General features: G+C 37.3%; 3 protein-coding genes and 1 long non-coding RNA gene across 4 annotated transcripts; 2 read left to right on the forward strand and 2 right to left on the reverse strand.

Annotated features, from left to right (window-relative positions):
• Positions 1–1244: 1244 nt before the first annotated feature.
• LOC132205561 (ATP-binding cassette sub-family D member 1) lies at positions 1245–11756 on the forward strand. Its single transcript, XM_059634656.1, has 13 exons — positions 1245–1645; positions 5051–5235; positions 6643–6763; positions 6927–7125; positions 7186–7358; positions 7409–7580; positions 8014–8132; positions 9952–10123; positions 10233–10427; positions 10482–10761; positions 10885–11010; positions 11065–11197; positions 11258–11756. Exons 1-13 carry the CDS (start codon positions 1391–1393, stop codon positions 11333–11335), a joined length of 2208 nt encoding a protein of 735 aa, XP_059490639.1. The 5' UTR covers positions 1245–1390; the 3' UTR covers positions 11336–11756.
• Positions 11741–13110, reverse strand: LOC132205563 (protein-S-isoprenylcysteine O-methyltransferase). The gene is made up of 5 exons (XM_059634658.1): positions 12795–13110; positions 12646–12737; positions 12417–12586; positions 12145–12362; positions 11741–12033 (listed from the first exon to the last, which is right to left on the reverse strand). The coding sequence occupies exons 1-5, from the start codon at positions 12990–12992 to the stop codon at positions 11860–11862; spliced, it is 852 nt and encodes a 283-aa protein (XP_059490641.1). The 5' UTR covers positions 12993–13110; the 3' UTR covers positions 11741–11859.
• A 251-nt stretch (positions 13111–13361) lies between these two features.
• Positions 13362–23801, forward strand: LOC132205562 (2-hydroxyacyl-CoA lyase 1). The gene is made up of 11 exons (XM_059634657.1): positions 13362–13512; positions 13606–13666; positions 13819–14045; positions 14100–14433; positions 14533–14799; positions 14860–15036; positions 22598–22673; positions 22749–22838; positions 22896–23043; positions 23104–23211; positions 23431–23801. The coding sequence occupies exons 2-11, from the start codon at positions 13613–13615 to the stop codon at positions 23648–23650; spliced, it is 1701 nt and encodes a 566-aa protein (XP_059490640.1). The 5' UTR covers positions 13362–13512; positions 13606–13612; the 3' UTR covers positions 23651–23801.
• Positions 16523–16803, reverse strand: LOC132205564 (uncharacterized). Its single transcript, XR_009442715.1, has 3 exons — positions 16764–16803; positions 16642–16712; positions 16523–16590 (listed from the first exon to the last, which is right to left on the reverse strand). It is a non-coding gene; the product is annotated as an uncharacterized LOC132205564 (long non-coding RNA).
• Positions 23802–23817: the final 16 nt, after the last annotated feature.

A 23817-nucleotide genomic window follows, 5' to 3' on the forward strand; every position in this document is an offset into this window, starting at 1 on the left:
AAATTTTATCACAAAATCGGCGGTTATATTGTATTATTAAATTCAATTTTTGTCATTTTTAATTATGTGAGAGTGCGTGGTATTAATGTTATAATTTTCAATCAAATTTTAATTCGTGATTTAGGATTAATATTAATAAATATTAAAATAATCAAGAAACAATTCGTTTTTACAAAGCTGACCAAAATAATAAAAAAATTCAGCTCTGCATAGAGGTCGTTTTTTTAATTCAAACAAATAAGAATGCATAATTTAAATTTTCAAATATCCATTTAGATCTGCGTCGTTTAAAAAATTAGTCGATACTGATGTTAATTAAATTTAAAAAGTCAGACCTGACAAACAGAATTTTTAAAAATAATTGAACACTTGCTATAATTTTTTCCTTTATTAGTACATGCTTTGATTGAAAAAAAATATATATTGCATATTTTATAAACTTCTAAAAAAGGTAAAAAAATCTTTGCGCAAATAACGCATTAAAAATTCACTCAAATTAGCATGAGTTTATCAAGAAGCGAAATCTCGCTGTACATGACAACTAAAGCAAAAAATTTCACAAAGGAAAAGTGGAGGAGTTGTTGTTTTTTCATTTATATCTGCGGTATAAATACAATAAGGATTTAGTCTTGAAAAGGCGCTAAGTGACAAAAAATAAATTATTAATTATATTAACTATAATTCTTTGATAATTTTTTTCATTTTGAATTACTAATTTCGTTTAAATTATTGATAACAAATATTGTAATGAGAACGGAAATAAATAGATAATCGGTATGCATTTAATTTTTCATAAAATTTCAAGATTAAAAATTCATAATTTGAAATTATCCCCTCCTATTCTATCTTATTTAATTTGAAATTATAAATTTTTAAGGAAATGATTATAAAGTGACGTGTAGCTTGATCCGAGCAAGATCAACTTTCCCACGTCTTTATATGTGTCGCGAATATAATACAAGCATCACTACTTTTATGACGAAGTTTTCTATCTCGTCTTTGACAAGAACGAGAGCAGCATTCAAACTCAAACTGTAAAAACTCCTTATTTAAGGACCGCCTGCGTATGTTTTTTTTTTCACACATCGATCTATATCCGTCGGTGAATTTCAATACGAGGCTGGATCATGGTTTTGCGCGGCTGCGTCGGTCGCCGCGAGGGCCCCTCCGCGGGTTCCCTTTCCGCGGCTCGCGAGGGACCACCTGACCAACACGCCGCCGCTCTCCTCGCGCCAGTGCCGCCAGTGTGAGTCAGTCGGTGTGAGAGATCGAGCGTGAGTGTGAGTGACTTAAAAAGTGCTCCGAGCAGGCGGCCACGACCATGTCCTAGAACTAGCCGAAAAAAGTTAGTGTGTTCGAAAAAAAGGAAAAGTTCTGAAAAAGCCGCACGATGCCGGGGGTGGTGTCCAAGATGTGGGACGACACGCTGCACAAGTACAACGTGCCGCGGGAGGCCGTCGGCCGCGGCGTGGCCGTAGTTGCGGTGGCCGCCTATGCGGCCAAAGTGTCCTACCCGCACGTGAAGCGCTGGTTGCAGAAGGATGAGGAGCCGGCGGAAAACAACAACCTGCCCGTGCCCAGCAAGCGCCGCAGCCACGGCGAAATCAACAAACTGCACCGGGTCAACAAGGAGTTCCTTTTGCAGGTGAACGAACTTGGCTTGAATATAATGAACGTGATAATCATACATGCGTGTGATGCGCATTTCAAACGGAGGGACAAGTTGTCGAGTTTGTTTTTTCAATTGAAAAAAAATATAAAATCCAATTTAAATAATAAAAGAAATATCCAATGAAAAATTATGAAAACAGTGTGGTATTTTAAATTTTTCAAAAATTAAACTACAGATTTCAATTTATGAAATTTAATTTTTAATAACACAAAAAACGTTTAAAAATAAATGTTCAATTATCTGAATTATAAAATTTATCCTTCGTTTAAATTTGAAGTATTTTTTTTGTATTATTTAAAGAATTTTTCAATTAATTGCATCTCCTTTCTGTGTTTTTCTTTCGATTTACGGATATTATAAAATGAAAATAATAAATCAGACCGTATTTTTAAGTGTAACAATTTTACAATTAAAATATTTGCAAACATGGAAAATAATTTGAATAATTAATTTTCTTGATTTTTTTTTTCAATTAAAATAATGTTTTCCATTGAACTCCTTTGCTCCGTTGCCACATCCGCTAATTTTCTCGTGATTAAATCTATTTTTGTCTTCCACTGCTGACCGTCTACTTTATTTCCGGTGGCTATTTTTTTTCCAAGTGAAAAGAAATTTAATAATGTTCAGCGTGATCTAGAACGAAATGAGTGTTTAAAATTTTAAGACATTCAAACGTGTCAACGCATAGAAACTATCGTTGTTATTATAGTGGCTTTTAGCTAAGCAGGAAACAGTAAATTTGTATATTTGTTGCTAACCAGAAACCAAAAGTGTGATAAAGATAAAGGAGCTCTTTCAAAGAAAAGTGGATTTCCTTTCGCAGGCTTGTCAAAACCAGAGGAAAGTAAACAATTCACATTTTAAAATCATTATTTTTTTAACAAAATATCGTTGCAGGAAAACCACTTTATTATTGCTTTTATCCAGTTGTCACAATTGTATTGTGAAGGAAAATTTTTTTTCAAATAAAAAAAATCATTTGTAGGAAAAAACTGCATTACTACAAATTATTTAAAAAAAAATATAAATGACGCAGTGAGCCTTGGCTGACATAGTCAACAATGAATTAATTAATTCTAGCAACAAAATAGAAACCAATTGTTGGAAAACTATTCAAAATTGCATGTAATGAATTAATTTGACTATCTTATAAAACAAATGGAGTTCTTTTTTGTTTTACACATCATGTGCATCATGTGGTACAGATGAAAGGCGTGCAATTTAATCCGTCAACGAAGGGGCCCTCCTCGCTGTGTATGCGCGAGTATAACGTGTGGAATTAATAATGAAGAGTGACGCAAACGAAACAAAGATAGGAGGAAGTCAAATAACTGCTGCCACTGGTGGAGGACGATAAGAAAGAAATGAAGCTGCTGGTGCAGAAAGACGAGCGCGTTCAAGCGCTATAATCAAAACATTTGCAGCTGTTACTCTGCACTCTTTTTTTGCAGACGGAAAAAATTAAATCACGCCGCTTTTTAACCGCAGTTGCAGACCTTGAGAATAATCATTCGCATTGCAAATAAAAATTTGAAGCAAATCTTTGGGAAATTCAAGGTTAATTGCTGCTTCTTCTGCTCAAAAAATTTGAAGAAGAAATTTTATCCGTGAATTACATTTTCAAGATCAGATTTCTGCAAATCATTTTGGCAAAAACATTTTTTGACATTACTCGGCAGAATCTATTGCTTTTGCAAATAATAATGGAAATAAAATCTGCTGCAAAAAAAATTAATTTTCCATTTTTTTATTGAATGACAAACCAAATTTTACGGAAAAGTAAAAAAAATTCAATGAGTAATTAATTTTTTCTCGTGATTGAATTCAAATTAGAATGCTAGGAAATGTGAAACCTTTCTCATGTCGGTCAAGACAACATTGCAATTATCCTGAGAACATAACGGCGAGTACAAAATACTGCCGACAAAGCGTTTATTGCAGCTTGAATGTGTGCAAGTTTAGTGCAATTCAATCACAAGTCTCATTTACGTCAGCAAATCGGGAAGCGATTCTAACGCTTTTGTAAATTTTCCCTTGGTCAAAAGTTGGCGTAAGAAATTGACAGCTTTCAAGGTCTATTTTCATCTCGTAAAAACCGTGCGTTGGTTGGATCTTTGCTCATTTCACGCACGACCAATATAATTTGTAATGTGGTAACCCAAAAAGTGTTCATTGCATAATGATTAAGCCCTCCGAAGCCTAAATCTTTTCTGGACCTTGCTTGTCAAGTGTGAAAGTAAAAGCTTGTACTATTTTTCGTTTGAACAACTCTCACAATCTGCAAACAGTTCTCATCATGAACAATGGAACATGCACAAAATTCAAAAGTCAGGGATAACTAGTCGCCGAAATGAAGATCAAAACTAAAAGTTACAGGAATTAAAACCTTTCAAATTTAGTAAAATTTTTGCTACAGATTCTGTCCGCTGTTGAACATTGTGTGTAGCGTTGTATAGCTTTTTAATTTGCACGCCTCTGGGCTATTTTTGTCCCTGTTTTACTGGCAAGCTGATGTTCGTTTTATCGCACTGAAAGTAAATTTTCTCTTCAACTAAAATGTTGAGCAAAGGTTCGGTTTGCTTTTGAGACAGAAAATTCTGGAGCAGGAAATTAATTTTGATCAATATCTTTAAACAGGAAAAGAAAGCAATTAAAGTTCAAATATTAATTTTATTTTTTTCAGTTAAGCAGCAGTTTTCTTGTTGAGAGTAATTGTTTTGTGCGAAACAAGCTCGCATATCAGGAAGAAACTTGGCGTCCTGGGAAACCGGGAAGCCAGACCGTATTAATGTAAAAGAGGCCTAAAAATAAAGGACGTTAAATACGCGGCCAGTCCAGCTGCTTAACCTTGACGTCAAAACAGCGTGCTGTATATTTTATGTGGACCTAGCAACTTTTTCACAGACACACACACGCGTTTTTCAGAACTCGCGTGCATGATTATCATATCATCGCATTGCTTTTAACAAAATAAATTATTCGTTTCCTAGTGTCACAGAAAAAAGTCAATAATATAATGGTCTAAAAAACAGTTATGTACACAAAAGTAGAGAAAGGTGTTTAGATCGATAAAAAACTACACAAAGTAAAAATATTTCTTATGATATGACCGTTTTAATTGAAAAAGAAAATCAAATTGTGCTCTAAATTTTTATTAATTAACTTCAATCACAATAAATAAATAAAAAAACTATTTACTTTTTTTTTTTAATAAAATTTAAAATTTTTCAAAGCATAATTGAATACTGAAATTTCTCAATGAGTTTAAACTAAAATGGTGGAATGAATAAATATAATTGCATTATTCTGTCCATTGGTGCAATTGTAAAAAAAAGAATTTAAATTTATTTATTAATTTTTTTTATTTTTAATTTTCAGCTGGAAAAGCTTCTGCGTGTGATGGTCCCTGGCTTATGGTGCAAAGAGAGTGGACTTCTGATCGTCCACACTTTGTCCCTCGCCGCCCGAACCTTCCTGTCCATCTACGTAGCCTCCCTCGAGGGCCACATAGTGAAACACATCGTTCGAAAGGACGCGCAGAGCTTCATGCTTATGCTCCTCAGGTAAAAAAAATTCGCAGCCTGTGATTATTTGGACATTAAACATGAATATATTTCCAACGCCCTTCCTAATCTATACATGTTGTCGTCGAGGAAACTAAAAATTATTTTAATGTGAGTTAATGGCAGCTGCTTAAACGTTCTTCTGCGACGCTCATCACGAGTTTCGTAATTAGTGCCTTTATCACTGCTCCGCGTCGACTATATATAAAAATAAAAACAGAGCTTCTGTCGTTCCCACAGAAGCAAAATAAGAACATGCGAGAGTGTGCTGCACTCATCGTTGTAACCGCGTGATTCTGTTAAATTATATTATGAGTAATGCCCGGGGTCATTTTTTCCGCAATCGCCCTTCGTCACAAGTGCCTTTTAACATTTGGAATAATAAGCATGTGACGAAATTGTACACACAATATTATATTTTGTTTAATGGCTTTGACTTTTTTGTTTGTTGTCAAAAACGCAATATTTGCTGTCACGATTGACAGCCGAATAATGCATTGGATTCATTTATGTTTGATCAAGAAGTAATAAATCGACGACGGAGACTGACGAGAGCGAGAGTGTTTGCCGAGGCAAATAAAAGAAAAGTCCCGTATGTTTTCTACTCGACAGATAGATCTTCTTCGTCTTCAACTAGACGCGTACATTTCTTTTATAACTGTACACTTCTCAGTGAAAACAAGGTCAAATGAATTACTAATCATTTCTTTCACCCCCTTTAAAACCAATTATGTGCTGATCATTTTCGTTCGAAGAAAGCGACTCTCCGATTATAATTGCTATTTTGCTCGTTTGGTATATAATTTTAGTGTACTGAGAGTTAATAGAAATTACTCTTCATACTCGTTAAATTGCGGTGATGTTGCGAATATTCCCAACCACAGAGAAAATTGTGTGCTGCTTGGCAGAGAAAAAAAATTGCTTGAGAAACCATGATTGAGCACTCCTTTTCTAAACCCACAATAATTTATCATTTTTTCTGTTTGTTGACTTGGACCTGCGTCTGCTGTTACGTCAACCTTGCAAAAAAGCGAAGAGACAATCACAAAAATATTCACGCGCTTTCTTGTTGCATGCCCTGCCATTAGATTTGACATTGTCATCGACCATTCAAGATATATATTTTGCTATCGGTATGTTGCGCACAAGGTCAGACAACCTCAATCAGATTTGTAAAGGACTTTGAAAGAATCAAAATTATCTCTACCGCAAAACAATTCCAATCTCGGTCCAACGATAAGAAAAAAATTCCACGTGCTAATAAAATGTGATTTCCATGGCGTAACAAAAATTGATGGAATTTTTCGCATTCAAATCGCGTCTCTGTCATGATTAAGGAATATAGAATTAAAACTTTATATAAAGAAAAAATGAGAAATTGCTTTAATGGTAACCTTTGGCCCGCAGATGGTTTGCCGTGGCCGTGCCTGCAACTTTCATCAACAGTGCAATCAGGTACCTCGAGTGCAAACTCGCACTCGCATTCCGATCTCGTCTCGTTGACCACGCTTATGGACTTTATTTCAAAGTGAGTTTAGAAATTTGTTAAAATAAATGAAATAAAGATGCTCATAATTCCAAATTTTGAAAAATAATTACAAAAATCATCAAAGAAAATATTTTGTTATTTTTAGTTTTATTCAAATTAAAACTAAAAAATTAAAATCGTTTTTTTCTTTTTACATTTACAGGATCAGACTTATTACCGAGTTTCAAATTTGGACGGCCGCGTAGAGAATGCCGACCACTGCTTGACTGATGACATCAGTGCCTTCACATCTTCAGTGGCTCATCTTTACTCGCACATCACAAAGCCGCTGTTTGACTGTGCCCTGGTCACAATAGCTCTGGCCAGGTCCACGCACCAAATGGGTGCCAACGTCGTCCAAGGCAATTTTATTCGGAACAAATCTCGTCTCATTTTATCCTTTTTCTTTTTTGCCACTGTAGGTCCACTTTTGGCGTGCGCCGTTATTACAGTGACCGGCCACATTTTGAAGGCGGTCTCTCCTCACTTTGGCCAACTGGTGTCCGAGGAGGCCAACAGAAAAGGCTACCTGCGGTCCATTCACTCCAGGGTGATAACCAATGCCGAGGAAATCGCCTTCTACAATGGCCACAAGGTTTGCTAATTTTTTTGATTGTTTTCAAATTGCAATAATTGCGCCCTCAGGTCGAGTTGAATCATTTGCGGCGCGCGTACAGATCGCTCGTCTATCAAATGAACAAGATCTTCCGGCAGCGACTGTGGTATGTGATGCTCGAACAGTTCCTCATGAAGTACGTCTGGAGCGGCACTGGCCTTGTCATGGTCTCGCTGCCCATCCTCACAAGTTCCCGCGAAGGTAAAAAAATAATATTCCTTCCCACACACAAATACACGTTAAATAATAATAATGACTAGTGGGTCCTTGTGAAAATATAAGATTTTGTGTTAGAAAAAATGAAATGGCCTCGAGTGAAAGGTATGGAAAGGGATAATAATATTGAATCAACAAAAGAGCCATTCACAACTTTTTGCTGTTATTCAAATGTTGATTCAGCGTTTTACTAACACCTTGACCTTTGCAACTGTTAATGCACAGTCAGTGATTTTTGACTAAAGAAAAAAAATCTTTACTTGAAACGTAAATTTAAATTTATGGTCTCTTCTGATTGTGAGGTTGACTTGAAATAATTTTCACCTTTAGTGCGGCTATTTATAACAATTTAGCTTTGCGTCTGTACATTGACCTGCTGTTTGCAAAGGTGAAGTAATTTCGAATTATTTCTTTATAGCCATCGGTTCTGGCGCGAGCAGTGAGAGCGTGAGCCATAGGACCCAGTACTTTACTACGGCCAAGAATCTGCTCGTCTCTGGCGGCGACGCAGTTGAACGACTCATGTCCTCCTACAAGGTGAGCTCATACAACGGCCGTCATTCTTTTGTCTGTTTGCGGTTATGAAACCGAGAACATTTATAGGGTTGCATCTTGCGTTGTTTGTATTATGTTAGAACTACTGCTGCATTTAAATAGGAAAAGGAAAACAAAGCGCGTTTAAAAATTTATATAAATGTTATATTTATTAAAAAGATAAAATATGTAATTTATGGGTAATGTTATAGTACGCGCGACGTGTTTTTTCATAAGTTGGCAGCACTTATGCTCCCATGTAAAAGTATCACGTCGCGCGTTCGATAGTGGTTTTACGTCGCGCATACAATAATGGTTTTACGTCGCGCGTACAATACTGGTGGCGGTGTAATTTTTAAGGAAACCGATTTTATTTCCCGATTACCACGGAAACCTCTATAGCATGCGCGACGCAATTCTTTTAATACAATCTCAATTTAGGGGACTGCTAGGAAGAATAGGGGCCCTTGGGATGGGTTCAGAATGGGGCAAGACGACCTCTGGAGGGCCGTGCGCACCCTTATAGCAGGCGCGACGTATCACTATGGGACGCGCGACGGTCGAAAAGCGAACTCCGGAGGGCGCTTTTCACCGTCGTCAGAGGCGCGACGCATGGTTATAGTACGCGCGACGCACGCTTATAGTACACGCGACGCATGCTTATAGTACGCGCGACGCATGCTTATAGTACGCGCGACGCACGATTATAGGAGGCGCGACACGCGCGGCAAATTAATTGAAAGGTGTTGCACGCGGGCGGAGTTGTGGGCACCCCACGAACCGGCAACTCGGAGGTGGGCCACCCCCAAGATTAATTTTTGCAGAAGCCGCGAGCGAGGGGTGGAGGCGCAGCGAGGTCGAGGACGTGGGGAAGGCCGTGCGGAGGGCGAGGACAAAAGGGCGGCTGTGTTCATGAGGGGGCTCCGCAGGAGCCCCCTCACGAACCCCGCCCTTTTGTCCTGCCCGGAGCCGGCCTTCACCACGTTCTCGGGCGAGCGCGCCTCCAGCCCGAAGCTCGCAAACCCACAACGGAGTTGCTTACAAAAGGAATTGTCTGCAAAAAGGGCTTAGGAAACAAAAAGTGTGGTGCCCACAACTCCCTTTGCAGACAACACCTTTTGTGGGCAACTCCGTTGTGGGTTTGCGAGCTTCGGGCTGGAGGCGCGCTCGCCCGAGGACGTGGGGAAGGCCGTGCGGAGGGCGAGGACAAAAGGGCTGTGTTCATGAGGGGGCTCCGCCCGTGCGTCGCGCGTACTATAACCGTGCGTCGCGCGTACTATAGCCATGCGTCGCGCCTCTGACGATGGTGAAAAGCGCCCTCCGGAGTTCGCTTTTTGACCGTCGCGCGTCCCATAGTGATACGTCGCGCCTGCTATAAGGGTGCGCACGGCCCTCCAGAGGTCGTCTTGCCCCATTCTGAACCCATCCCAAGGGCCCCTATTCTTCCTAGCAGTCCCCTTAATTAAGATTGTAGGAAAAGAATTGCGTCGCGCGTGCTATACATGTTGCCGAGGTATCGATGGAATAATCGGTTTCCTTAACAATTTCACCGCCACCAGTATTGAGCGCGCGACGTAAAACCATTATTGTATGCGCGACGTAAAACCACTATTAAACGCGCGACGTAATGCAAGTGATGCCAACTGAAATCAGGGATTTTGGGAAACACGTCGCGCGTACTATAACATTACCAATTTGGTATATGTTGGTGATATTTATATTTAATTTAATTAATTACTCTTTTTTAGCCTTAATTTTTTAAGCAATAATTCAAAAGTCGGAATCGTTGCTTTTTTTATAAAAATTATCTGTGTGCTTCAAGGAAATTGTTGAGCTGGCCGGATACACAGCTCGAGTGGCTGAAATGCTGCAAGTGTTCGAGGAAGTGAGCCGAGGCGATTATCAAAAGACGGTGGTTACAAACTCTAACAAAGGCGTCAACTCACAGAGCTGCTTGGTTGAGTACAACTCCCTTAACCAACCCCTTATCAAAGGTATATTGTTATATGTATTGCAAGATAAAAAATATTCTTAAATTTGAAGAAAATTCAAGATTAAATTTTTTATAGAATAAATAAATTAATTATTGAAAATGTAAATCAGGTCGTATTTTGGAGAGCAAAGACGGCGCAATCCGCCTCGAGGAGGTGCCCATTGTGACCCCGAATTGCGACATAGTGGTTGGCAGCCTTTCATTGAGCGTCGAACCTGGCACTCATCTGCTCATTACCGGTCCAAACGGATGCGGAAAGTCCTCCCTGCTCCGCATTCTGAGCGGTCTGTGGCCTATTTACGCAGGTAAATAACTTTTTGAATTTCAGGAAAAAATAATAACAAAAAAATCAATTCAAGGTAAATTGATGCGCCCGGCCAACTGCTCGATGTTCTACATTCCTCAGCGGCCATACATGTCCCTGGGTAACCTGCGTGACCAGGTCATCTACCCTGACACAGTCGAGGAAATGACCAGGAAGGGTCTGACCGACATTGACCTCGAGGCCATCCTTGCAATTGTGCGGTTGAGGCACATTGTAACTCGCGAGGGTGGATGGGACGTTGATGCCGACTGGAAGGACGTGCTCTCTGGAGGTGAGAAGCAGAGAATGGGAGTGGCCAGACTTTTCTACCACAGGTAAGAATTAAAAAATCTTTTATTATTAATTCCTACTTTAGAAAAAAATGACGAATACTAGAAAATTTAAAATGACATCTTTGATATTTATTATTAAAAATTAAATGAATAAAAAAAATTTAGGCCCCAGTTTGCACTTCTGGATGAATGTACCAGTGCCGTCAGCCTGGACGTTGAAGGTGCCATGTACCAAGCAGCCAAAGATGCAGGAATCACCCTGCTGACCATCACCCACAGACCTTCTCTTTGGTAAAATTTTTTTTAATAAAAACCAATTAAAACTTATGCCTAATTTTTCCACAGGAAATATCACACTCACATCCTCCAATTCGACGGAGAGGGTGGCTGGAAGTTTGGACCTTTGGAAAATCATGAATCGAGTCCCCTTCCGATGCCAACAAATGAAACACCCAGAATTCTGCCTTATAACAAAAAGGTGTGCAGTCCTATCAGATAAAATTTGTATTTTATATTGAAGTTTTACGTTCTATTTTAGGATGTTATTAAGAAAGCCGGCAGCAAAACTGTGCCTTCAGTGAACGGGGGAGTGACCGAGCTGGCCTCGTCTGCCTAATTCACCCTTGTCTTAGAACCATTCAATTTTAAAGCCAATTATTCAGCATGTCTCTCTGTGATCTACGGGGGTCTCAATCGAAGAACCAAGTCTTGTAGTACCTATATCTATATATTTTATACACGAATCGCCTTTGGCAGAGAAGTGCAATGAGGAGAAAGAAACCAAACATATGGGGATTTCAGCAAAACCATGTTACATGTGACAATGCAGTATACTTTTTTGTAAACTAGGTTAGTCACTTAAAGTGTGCAATATTTTCAGTGCATGCATGTGCCTAATAAAAGTAAATCAGACAAACTTTTGTATTTTTTGTATTTATGAACTGGGCAGGAACAGCTCTTTGGGAATGTGTGTTACCCCATGGAGCAGTTTTCAATAAAAATTCGATAATGAAATAAAAAGTTTGTAATTAAAATTTAACCTGATGAAGTTTATTTTAAGATTTCTACTTAAATGATCAGTCTATGGAAAAAATGCTCATTATTTTTTTTTTTGTAAAATCGGATAATTCGTTTATGCTCTTACATATAACCCTTTATAAAGGGTAGCCCTGTCGGTACTTTCTGCTGATATTCGTAATATTGGTCGCCAAAAAAGTTGAGCAGTGACACCTCTTCAATGAGAACTCTTGTCTGGAAAAACTTCCACGACGCCATTGTGTATGCCAAGAGGCAAAGTGGATTCAGCAGAACCAACTAAAATTTTGCTCAAATCAGCGAAAAGTAATTTAAAAAAATTCTCACTTTCAATTTCATAATTTGTTATTAATTTAAAAAAATAATATTTAGGAAAAAATGGTTTCCTACCTGTGTGCCAATTGACCAGATGAACCATCCAACATAGCTTGGGTGTCTGCACAATCCGTACACACCATGAGTGACTAGCTGGTGTCCATCTTCCCGGACACTCTGCACAATGTGATTAAAGTTGGTCTTGGCTGTCATCATTGCGGCTTTCCTGAGTACTTCTCCAGCAGTACAAAAGACCACACCGACCAGCAAAAACAACCACAACTCCTTCATTTCTGCAAGAAATTAACTTATATAAAATTAATTTTAAACCAAAATGAGATTCTTACCAGGGAGGAGCCACCTTTCGAGGAAAAACTCAATCCAACTAGCAAGAGCGGCAATTCCGTATTCTTTGCTGTGGTTGAGCAAAAACGAGTCGAGAGACAGTGTCCGGGCGTTCACAAGCGCAGTCACTAGGAATTCGGAAAAGTGGAAAATCGCCATGATTATCATGTACCTGATAACAAAATAATGTTCTTTAAACTCTCAATATTCATTTAAATCAGAGAGACTTACAATCCAAGCGGCATCCAGGACAAGGAAGCGAAAACGGAGATGAGACATCCCGTCGAGAAAACTGTGCCTAGGAATGTTGCTCTCACGGCAATCTGGAAAAATTAGCAAGAACTTTAATGAAAAATTAAATTTATATTATGTTACATTACCTGGTAATGGTAACCTTGGTAGAAGAGCTTGTAGTATAGGTTGACCAAAACGTAATTGGCGAGAATAAGCACAGGTGTGTATTCGCGCACCAGTCCAACCGTCTCTTCGTCGATCAAAAGAGAAACGACGGCCAGCAGGCTCAGACAGCCGGACAGCAGGAAGCTGGTCAGGCTAAGGTGCGCGTTCGACACAGTCATTTCGAGGCCGCTCAGTTCATTCTAATTGAATCAAAACTGCAAGGTTTGATTGCAGTAAATAAAAAGCGACTCAAATCTGATGTCTGTTATTTTTGCTGCTGACAGCCGCTGGCCACGCCCCGTTGGTCTGACGTGTTTATTTAAGGAGATAAATAATTAGCTAGAAAAAGTAACTTAATAAATTTATATTACAACATTAATTCAAAATATTCCTTTAAATATTAATTTAAGTTTGAAAAGTTTGCTAAATTAGATGAAAATATTAAAGTTTTTCATTTATTTCAAACGTTTTTCACAGAACCATTTATCTTCTTCCTATACTACCCTTTTATCAACCCCCTACTCTCCTCCTCTCTTGCTCTTTGAAAACAAAAACAAACGGGCGTGACTTTGCAAGCTTGTCGCGTTTAGTTAAAAGTTTTGTGTGTTGTCTTCTTGTCCTTTTGGACTTTTAATGTTTTATCGTCTCGTTATCATTCACGTCGACCCTATCTTAACAGTTCGAAGTTCTCTAATCAAGGTGCCAAAATCTCAAACCTCTATAACACATTCCTCAATTTAATTACAAATTGATTTACACTGAAAATTCTCTGCTTTTCTGTGTACCTTGCAGACTAACAATGGCTGAGGAAGTTGATGGCAACACAATTCTGGCTGAGGCCCTCAAGCAACAGGTACATAATCGCATATTGATGCGGGAAATTATAAAAGCCACACCTATGGAGTTAAAGTTTTGGTTAAAAATAATGTTCAATACAAAAAATATATAATATTTAATATATCGATTAAATGTTTTTTGTTTGATTTTGTGTCTCTGAAATTTTAGGGCGTCGAAATAGTTTTCGGCATCGTTGGTGTCCCTGTAATTGAACTGAGTTTGGCCATGCAACTCGAAGGTATCCAGTTTATCGGAATGCGAAATGAGCAGGCGGCCTGTTACGCAGCACAAGCCTGGGGCTACCTCACTCAACGACCGGCAGCCTGTCTGGTTGTGTCAGGTCCTGGTGTGCTGCACGCTGTCGGAGGACTCGCCAATGCCAAAGTCAACGCCTGGTACTTTTATTTTCTGTTTATAATTAGCAGAGAATAATTTCAAAAATTATTCAGGCCCGTTTTACTCTTGGGAGGAGCATGTCCTCAAGACCACGAAGCCATCGGTGGATTTCAGGAGTATCCCCAAGTCGAGTCCTGCAGCCTGCACTGCAAGTACTCAGGAAAACCAGGCGCCGCTGGCCTCATTCCTCAACATGTGGAAAAAGCCATCAGGGCTGCCACTCACGGTCGACCTGGAGCGGCCTATCTAGACTTGTCTGCAAATGTGTTGACGCAGAGAATAACCAGAGATGAGTTTACAATTGTCCCTCGGTGTCTGCCTCCTCCGACAACTTTGCCTCACCAGCAAGATATTCTCAGAGCAGCTGAACTTTTGAGCCAAGCGCAGGTAAATTTTTTGAAATATGCAATTTCAAATAATTTTTTTTATTTTTTAAATGTTTTAATTATTATCTAAATCTGATTTGAAACTGAATTTTTCCTCCAGCGCCCACTGATGATTGTTGGTCCCAGTGCTGCGTACTGGCGTTGCGAAAACGCCGTGGTGAAAATGGCTGAGGCCTTTAAGCTGCCCGTCCTTACGGCGCCACTGGCCAAAGGCATGATTCCTGACGAGCACCCTCAAAACGTCGGGTCTGCTCGCAGCCTTGCCTTGCAACAAGCGGACGTTGTTCTGCTTGTAGGCAACCAGCTTAACTGGCAAATGCACTTTGGTCGGCCACCCAGATTCAGTCCTGACGTGAAATTCATCCAGGTTTGCTTTCTCTACCAAAATTTGTTACTATTTTAACAAATTTATAATTTTATTTTTTAGCTTGAAGTCGATCCAAATGATTTGCATGAGAGCGTCCAAGCCACAGTTCCAATTGGCGGGGATTTAACTTCCAGTCTTTCTGCTTTGACCTCAGCTCTACAAGGACGCTGGACTGTTTCTCGTCTTTGGTGGTTGGAACTGGACGCAGCCATTCAAAAGAACAAGAAGTCTGTCGTGGTGAGTTTTTTTTATTCCTTTATTATTTTCAGCATTTAAAAACAAGAATGAAGTTATTTTAGTTGGGACTCTCCAAATTCAGCTCAAACTTAAGTCAATCCCCAACCTCACACACTTAAGTGTTACTTAAAAAGTATTCCTGTAATTATCAGAAAAAACTTGATTTTTATTCTTTCACATATTTCAAAATTCTTCCAAGCCATCTTTACCTTTCGTACCCTTAATTAACATGCAGATCTCTAAACATTTAATTAGCAGCTATAATTATTCTTCAGAATATTATTTTTATGAACACAATTTTTCCAATCAATTATTTTTATTTGGACAAAACATTCAATGAAATAAAAAAGTTAATTGCAAAATCACGGAACTTCGCAAATGTAGTTAAAACTGTTGTAACACCAATTTTCTCTGAGCAAAAGTTTTGTAGTATTCGAGTTTGCTGGAGTGATCTTGATAAGTTTTATGCATTCCGCTGTTGATGGAGTGGGCATTTGGTATTTCTCAATTGGGACCACTTTGCCTGATCCACACCATCTTAAAAATATACTGTTTTAAAAACTTTAAAAATATGTTATTTTGGTGATTGCCTTATAGATGTTTTACAGCCCATTAAGCTGCCACCCGTCCAAATATTGTTACCTAAAGTTAAGTTTAGATTTCTTCATTTAAACTCTTTTGCTAAAAAACTGATATATACTTGTCTGGAAGTTTTTAAAAATGCAATCAATGTGACTCTGATCGCGCAGCTCTATTAATTGCAGTCCAACACCTCTACAGATTGTCATTGCCTCCCAAAATTCGGCAATTACGTTTTCACCCCAAAAAGCGTAAACTCCGCCGCATACTTCTTTTACAGTAACTTCCTTTGGAAATGCTTTATATTTTTTCACTTATATGAGTTAACTAGTCAAAACAAGTATTTTACCTTTTTTTGCAGCTTCAATGCTCGTCAAAAAATGATTCTAATTTAATTATGTTATAACCGATTTATAAATAAATTTATGATTTTCTTCAAAACTCACTGGCGCTTCTGGTGGAATGTAAGGGCAAACCGGAGCACACGGATTTCCAAATTCTATTTTCTCTTTTAATAGAAAGTCGTTAGTGTAATACAAAGTATCCTTAAAATGTTTAAATTTAATTGAAATAAGAAGGTATTTATATAGTTAGACAGTAACTTTGCAAATGAAATAATGGCTCTCTTCACAATCCGCCGTCGTTGCGGTCACGTTATTGTCCCTGACCTCATAGACGATGCACTTTTTGCGTCGATTTTTAATTCGCAGATTTTCTTCTGAAACAACATTACCATAGGGGCACATTCTGTAAACGTTTGTTGTTTCGTCTAAAGTTTCTTGCGACCAAAACGACATATTGTTAAATTTTTCTAATACAAAAATGAAGCATTTTTTTTATTTTTTATTCTTTCAAAGATAATTTCTTACTGTTTTGTAAAAATTCTGGTTGAATAAATAAGGGACCATTGGAAAGGAAACCGTGTAATTGGTACCCCATTTCACAACACTCTTTTTCAGCTCTGCTGTAACTCACCTAAGAATTCCATTTCATTATTTTAATTGCATTTGTTAATTAAGGGTTCACCTTGACGTTACTTATAATGTACCCTCTTTTGTCAGCGCCGAATATAAAATTGGTTTCATGACGGCTTTGCACTGTAGAAACGATGAAATTAATGCCTAAAATTTCAAATTCAAACACTTTACCAGCGATCACTTGTGCTTTAAATTTTACGAATTTTGTAAACTGTAATTTTATTAAACATTCTTATAGTTCATAATTATCTGAAAAATTAACTGTGCTCACGTCCAAGAAGCAATTGTAAATTGGACACGTTGGATAGTTGATTATGGAAAATTTTGGTCCAATTCTTCCCTATATTTTTTATGTAATTGGTAGTTCTAAAATTTTCTAAGCTTTTTACCTCGCAAATGAATCGATATTCTGAAGCGCAGAACTCTTCTGTGATCACTTCATTGTCGCCGTTTAACAAAAAGCAATTCTTATCAAGATTTTCTTCCCTCGGAAGTGAAAAAAACTTGAGCATTTCTTCGCTGACCATTTCACCAGTGCCGCACCAAGCAGTTTTATTCCTGCAACCTCTGTCGGTTGCGGAAGTCCAAAAAATTCTAGATTTGACCACCATTCTCTCTGGTCTTGCGTCTGAATAATTAATTTAGAAATTTAGTTTTTAATCAATATGGAAATCGCATAACCTTTCGCTGAATCTCTCACACACTTAAACTCTTCTGGAGTTTCTAAAGATACAAGTTGCAATCCAAATTTTTTACAATAGTCTTGAGCACCTCCAAATGGTTTCTAGAATTCAGAATAAACATCCCCAAATTTCAAGCGATCAATTTTTTTTCAACCGCTAATTGTGAAAAATAATAGTAGCCTCCGCAGACTTTTCTTTGAACTCCCTCATTAAACCAGGGCTCGAAATCTGCGATGTTTTTTTTTTAATTGAAACCCTTTTGAAGAGTCATTTAATTTTCATACTTGTTGCCACAGATCTATGCGTGAACTATATTAAAAAATTTATTATTCAAGTGTTTTCTTTTTATAACGTCATTACATGCGGTTTCATCCAAAATGAAGAATAGCAATCAGGTGCACAAACTTCGCTGTTTGTGTTGCTGACCGTAATTGCTTCATTTTCGTCCTTGCAAACAGCACGAATGCACCTGGTGGGAACGTAACAGAAAAATCGATTTTGTGACCTGCATTCTTCCTGCAGCAAATTTCCAGGGCTGAACACACTGGCAGCCATGCATGCGACATTGAAACTGTCAAGCTTCAAATCACTTTTGAACAAATTTCCACTCGACTCCCAGAAAAGAGACGTTGCATTCTTTATTCTGAGCATTACGGATCCTGTCCATATTTTCGAATAACCTGAAATCTGACGGTAACGAGAAAAAGATCCGAAAAATTCCAAATACCTTTTGCAACTAATGAGGCTAATACGGCATCAGGGCTTGATTCCAAAGTGCCTAATTTAAATCCGACATTCAGACAAAATTTTACCGCTCCAAAATAATTCTCCTGCAAAAGATTTTTGGTTAAATTATTTTTTATTCTGTCTGGAAAAAACTTACCATATTTGATGGGAAATAATAATAGTAGGAGTTGTTGACGTTGACCAATTTTTTCGTATCGACAAACAAAGTGCTTGTAAATAATGAGCAAGATTCTTTCAATACAAAGTTCGGGTCCTAAATTATGTGTATTGTGGCAGTTTTTCTTTTGAATAATAATTTGAATTTTAAACAATACAGTATTTAAACACGGTGGTCGTTTCGGTTTGTCAAAGATTTTGGTGAAAACGTGTGGAATATTGAGAGGTGCTGGAGTCACGCATTTGTCTAACAAACACTGCATGAAATTAGGGGACACATTAGTCCTTAGAGAGCGAAACCAAGATCTTTCTAAAAAAAAATGCAATACAAATTGGATCTGGCTTGGTTTTTTTAATAAAATAAAATTACCTCCAACATTAATATCTCTGCTGATGATTTTTTCTTCTTGAGCGTGCAAATAGGACTGCAAAATTGATATTAAATTAAATTTCTTAAAAAGTTTATTTTTACTAGAAATGCGAGCAAAATTATGGGCACTCTGTTATCCATGGCACCATGCATGATGTTGCAAAATGTCTGCGTGTGTCAGCTAATGAACACACATAATGTATATCCTGGTTTTGTCTCAATCAATCAATTCCGCAGTCATGTCAATCTCACAATCAAATTAAAAAGAGAGCACAGACAATTCCACTTCAATATTAATAATGTATTTATTTAATCAGAATAATCCATAGGAAGTGAAAAACTTAAACGTCAAAATAATTAGATAAATAAAAAAAAAAGTCCTCAAATAAGCCATTTTTTTACATATTTTTACTAAATTTAATTTGGGATTTCGCAAATGTAATTCAAACTCAAATAGCACCATGCATTCTGAAGTATTGGTTTAGGATTGCTAGATTTAAGAAATCCAGTTGTCAATTTTAAGCATTCATCATCATTTGAATTTGTTAGATTAAATGATATGTTTTGGCCGTTAGGTACAACCCTATTGGATCCGCACCATCTGAAAATTTAAAAGTATGAGTCTAAAAAATACAGTCTATTTATCTACAAACCTTAAAGATGTTCTGCAACCAATGATACTTCCACCTGTCCATATTTCTACAGCCGGTTTTTCTGTTGCGTAATTTTTCAAAATTTTCTTTTCCCGTTTATTCTTTTTTTACTGACTGGATAAGAGTTTTTGAAAAATGCAGTCAATTTGGTTTTTGTCACGTAGCTCTATAAGTTGCAGTCCCCAACCTCTGCAGGTCCTGAGTGCCTCCCAGAAGGTTACTTTTTCCTGCATCTAGCATTTTAATTTTCAGAAGAGAAAAATTTAAAACGATTGTCACGCTTTCATTTGGAAAAATATAAATTCCTCCACAATCTTCATGTACGGAAATTTCATTAGGAATGGCTTTTCAAAATGAATTATTAACTAATCATTTTATTTTAAATATTTGTTACCTCTCTTAACGTCTTGAATATTTTTTAAGAAATGTTTCTGTGGTTTAAATGTAAATTTACTGACGTAGACTGTTTTTAATTATATTGTTACTGTGTCTTCTGGTGGAGAGTAAGGGCAAACTGGATCACAAAAAATTTCAGATTCCCTCTCCTCGTAAAATATCACATCATTTGTTAAAAACCAAGCACCCTTTGGAAAATATTAATTTTAATGATTATCAAGAAAAAAATATTTTCTCAACTCTGCACACAAAATATTTCTTTTCTCCGCAGTCCGCTGTTGTTGCAGAAACTCTGGTGTCGTTTACGTCAAAGGCAACGCACTTTTTGTCCAGACTTTTATTCAGGCGTCCTTCTGAAACAACGTTGCCGAAAGGACACATTTGATACTCATTCCTAGTCTCGTCCAACGTTTCTTGTGACCAAAATGACATTCCGTTGAATTTTTCTGAATGTTGTTAAATTTTATCAACTAGAAAATTAAAATAAATTTATTTTTATGCTGTTTTTCAAAAATTCCGGGCTGATCGAAGAGGGACCCCTGTACAGAAAATTATAAAGCTGGCGACCCATTTCGCAGCACTCTCTAATCGCCTTGCTGTGATTGACCTATATTTTTTATAAATTATTAAAAACAGCAGATTCGGAAGAATGAAATTATTATTTTCATCAACCTTAACTTTACTAATGACGTAGGCGGCTTGATCAGTTGAAAAACTATAGCTTAGATCGTGCCGGCTGTGAACTTTTAGGAATTATTTGTGATGTGTGATGCTTCAAATAGGTATAATGTTCATACTAGGCACCAAATTGGTTGAAAATTTCATAAATTTGGAAAACTGAAATATATTTTTTTTTTTTAAATTGGAAAAATGCATCTTGGGAATTTTTACGTCTAAATAGCACTCATAGGTTGGACACGTTGGGTGATTAATGATGGAAAATTTGGGCCCAATCTTGCCCTTATATAATTTTAAATCAGACTTAAAAAGAAATGAAAATTTTTTCCTTTTACTTCACAAATAAAACGATAGTTCATTATGCAAAACTCTTCCATCATCACGTCTTTGTCACTGTCCAATACAAAGCAATTCTTTTTCAAATTTTCTCCCTCCGATTTTGAAAATTTTTTTAGCATCTCTTGTTCTACCAATTCGCCCGTTCCACACCAGGCCAGTTTATTTTTGCACCCGCTGTCAGTCGCTGAGGTCCAAAAGGTTCGTGACCTGACTAAAATTATCTCTGGCCGTGCATCTGAAATTAATTTTTTTAAATAATCTCTCTGCAGTAATTTATTTCAATTTTCCCAAGTAATAAAAAATAATATTAATTACCCTTGGCCAAATCTTTGACACACTTAAATTTTGCAAGTGTCTCTAAACTAACCAGCCGAAGATCAAATTTTCTGCAGTATTCTTGAGCACCGCCAAAAGATTTCTAAAAATATTAGGCTGTAAATTTCTCTATTTAATTTTCCCATTTAATTTACTGCTATTTGTGAAAAATAGAAGTAACCTCCACATCCTTCCTTTTGAACACCTTCATTGAACGAAGGAAGGAACCCTGCGTTCATTAAAAAACAAATCAGTTTTATATCATTAATAAAAAGTAACTTACTCGTCGCTACAGACCGGTGTGAAAGCTGCTTAAAAATTAAAAAATATTTCGCTAAAAAGTTTTTAAGTACGTGAGGCTTCATCCAAAACGAGGAGTGACAATAAGGCATGCAAACTTTGTCATTGTCACTCGAATTTTTGGGGCAAACTGTCCTTATGCATTTGTCAGGAATCAAACAGAAAAATTTATTTGAAGAGCGGCAATCTTCCTCTAGGACTTTTTGCGGATCGGACACCATCGCAGCAATGCATGTGAAATTATTAAAATTAATTTTGTCGCCCGGGCGCCGCTGATCACCTTGAAGCAAATTTCCGCTCGACAGCCAGAATTGGGACGTAACATTTTTATTCGATTTGAGCCGAAGGACGCCAGTCCATATTTTTAAAACTTCTATTTTTTCAAATTGCATTAATCTGATGAATCTATATAAATATCTTCACCGTTGCACTGTAAAGTGGTGAGTAAGTCCACTGAATTATTTTCTGTGGTGCCCAAGAAAAATCCAAATTTTCGGCAAAACTTTTCAGCACCAAAAAAGTTTTCCTATTTCAAGATAATTTATGCGTGCTATCCTTTATTTAATATTTTCATGTAAAAACTTACTAAATTTGAAGGGAAATAATAGTAAGAATTGTTGACCTTTGCCAACCTTGTTCTATCAACTTGAAAAGTATTTGTGGACGCTGAGCAAAAATCTTCCAAAATGTAATCAGAATCCTGAGTAAAATTTTAAATCGTTCTTAGTCATATAAAAATAAAAGAGACAGAAATTTAGGATAGGTTTTTAAGCTGATACCAAACAGGGTGGTTTATGCTCCTCTGTGAAAACTTTGTTGAACACATGGGGTATGAGCGGAATTGGCTGAGTGACGCATTTGTTCAAAAAGCACCCCATGAAGTTTGCAGATTCCGAATGCACTAATAGAGAGCGGAACCAATAATTTTCTGGCAAAGTAGATATTCACACATTTATAACGCACACATGAATCAAATAATAAAATTTACTTGCAACGTCTCTGCCAGTAATAAGATCCTCCTTGGATTGGGACTAAAATTTAAAATTAGCTAATTTGCCAAGCATAAAAAAGTTATTTTCTTACCACAATCAGCAACAGCACAAAAACCACGCCACTCCACATGTTGCTGAATAATTTGATCCAACAATATGAAAATTTATCCTCAATCAAAGGACGTATATGGAAGTTTTTGCTATACATCCTTTGCAATTTATATCCTGCCATGACTTTGCAAGAACACATGTTAATCATTATTTATTACTTTTGCGATGAAATGTCATTTTCCACTATAATTAGGCTGATTGATGCTTTCATAATGTCCTCCTTTTAAAATAGCAGAACTAATTAGATTTTTCATTTGTTTGACAGAGTCTTTCCCTTGATGTGTCAACGCCTCTGAACTACTACGCAGTTTTTCACCATTTGCAAGAGCTTCTACCAAAAGGCAATTGATTAATTTTATTTTGCCACCAACTGATAAATTATTTATTTACAATTTTTTCTGCTTTTTAAATTTCAGACTGCATTATTGTAAGTGAAGGGGCGAATACGATGGACATTGGTCGGGCTGTGCTCCTGCATAACAAGCCGCGTCACAGATTAGACGCAGGTACCACTATTTTATTTATTGTTTCAAATTCCCAAATCATTTTATTGCTTTTTTCAGGAATATTTGGAACAATGGGGGTCGGTTTGGGTTTTGCTGTGGCTGCTGCGGCGTGGAGCAGGAAGTACGAGCCAAATAAGCGAGTCATCTGCGTTGAGGGGGATTCAGCGTTTGGATTTTCTGGAATGGAGTTAGAAACTCTATTTAGGTACAACTAATAAAAATTTCAACAAAAATTCCAAATTTAAAAACTGAATTATCTCTGCAGATACAAGTTGCCCGTCATCGTGGTTGTGGTAAACAATAACGGGATATACGGAGGATTTGACAAGGAGATGTGGGAGAGTTTACGAGAGGAAGGAGACTTGGCTCTTGTGTAAGTTTTGTTTCATCCTTTGGATATTTTTATGGTTAAAAATTTATTGAACTTACTCTAAAAAACAAATATGTGTATGCAACCTGCGCAACTTGAATGTTTTGCATGCAGCATAAACTCTGAAAATAAGTTATTATTTTTATTTATAAAAAGCTGCATAAACAAGGAAACGCAAACATGCTTTTTCACTGCTTTCTATTATAATCTTTGAATTTGCAGGAGCCCTCCGACCAGCCTGAGCGTGAGCGTTCGTTATGAGAAAATGATGGAGATGTTTGGTAAACAAGGCTACTTCTGCCAAACAATTCCTGAACTGCAGAAGGCTGTGACTGAGTCACTCAGAGTGACTGATGGCCCAAGCTTTATCAACGTGGCCATTAACCCAAGTGCTGACCGTAAACCTCAGGCACATTCCTGGCTGACCAGCTCAAAGTTATAAATTCCAAATTATTCCGAGTGATAAGTATGTGATTGTTAAAAATATGACTTGTTATGAAACCATTGGATGGTCAGTTTTTTAATTTTGTATAGAGAGAAATGATATTTTTAAATAAACAGCAACAATTTTTGTTAAAAGAAAATTTCTTAATGGTAGCTACTATTTTT

The sequence above is a fragment of the Neocloeon triangulifer genome, unplaced genomic scaffold (genome assembly GCF_031216515.1).
Source record: "Neocloeon triangulifer isolate White Clay Creek 2 clone unplaced genomic scaffold, ASM3121651v1 ptg000003l, whole genome shotgun sequence".
Taxonomy (NCBI): domain Eukaryota; kingdom Metazoa; phylum Arthropoda; class Insecta; order Ephemeroptera; family Baetidae; genus Neocloeon; species Neocloeon triangulifer.

Excerpts from the sequence above, each read along its gene's own strand:
- LOC132205561 (XM_059634656.1), top strand. The coding sequence starts at position 1,391 with ATGCCGGGGGTGGTGTCCAAGATGTGGGACGACACGCTGCACAAGTAC. Across the intron at positions 10,124-10,232 it reads TAACCAACCCCTTATCAAAG|GTCGTATTTTGGAGAGCAAA; the intron begins GTATATTGTTAT and ends AATGTAAATCAG. Across the intron at positions 10,428-10,481 it reads TCTGTGGCCTATTTACGCAG|GTAAATTGATGCGCCCGGCC; the intron begins GTAAATAACTTT and ends AATCAATTCAAG.
- LOC132205563 (XM_059634658.1), bottom strand. The coding sequence starts at position 12,992 with ATGACTGTGTCGAACGCGCACCTTAGCCTGACCAGCTTCCTGCTGTCC. Across the intron at positions 12,738-12,794 it reads ACCAAGGTTACCATTACCAG|ATTGCCGTGAGAGCAACATT; the intron begins GTAATGTAACAT and ends TAATTTTTCCAG. Across the intron at positions 12,034-12,144 it reads TCTGGTCAATTGGCACACAG|TTGGTTCTGCTGAATCCACT; the intron begins GTAGGAAACCAT and ends GCAAAATTTTAG.
- LOC132205562 (XM_059634657.1), top strand. The coding sequence starts at position 13,613 with ATGGCTGAGGAAGTTGATGGCAACACAATTCTGGCTGAGGCCCTCAAG. Across the intron at positions 14,800-14,859 it reads CTGACGTGAAATTCATCCAG|CTTGAAGTCGATCCAAATGA; the intron begins GTTTGCTTTCTC and ends TTTATTTTTTAG. Across the intron at positions 23,212-23,430 it reads GAAGGAGACTTGGCTCTTGT|GAGCCCTCCGACCAGCCTGA; the intron begins GTAAGTTTTGTT and ends TTGAATTTGCAG.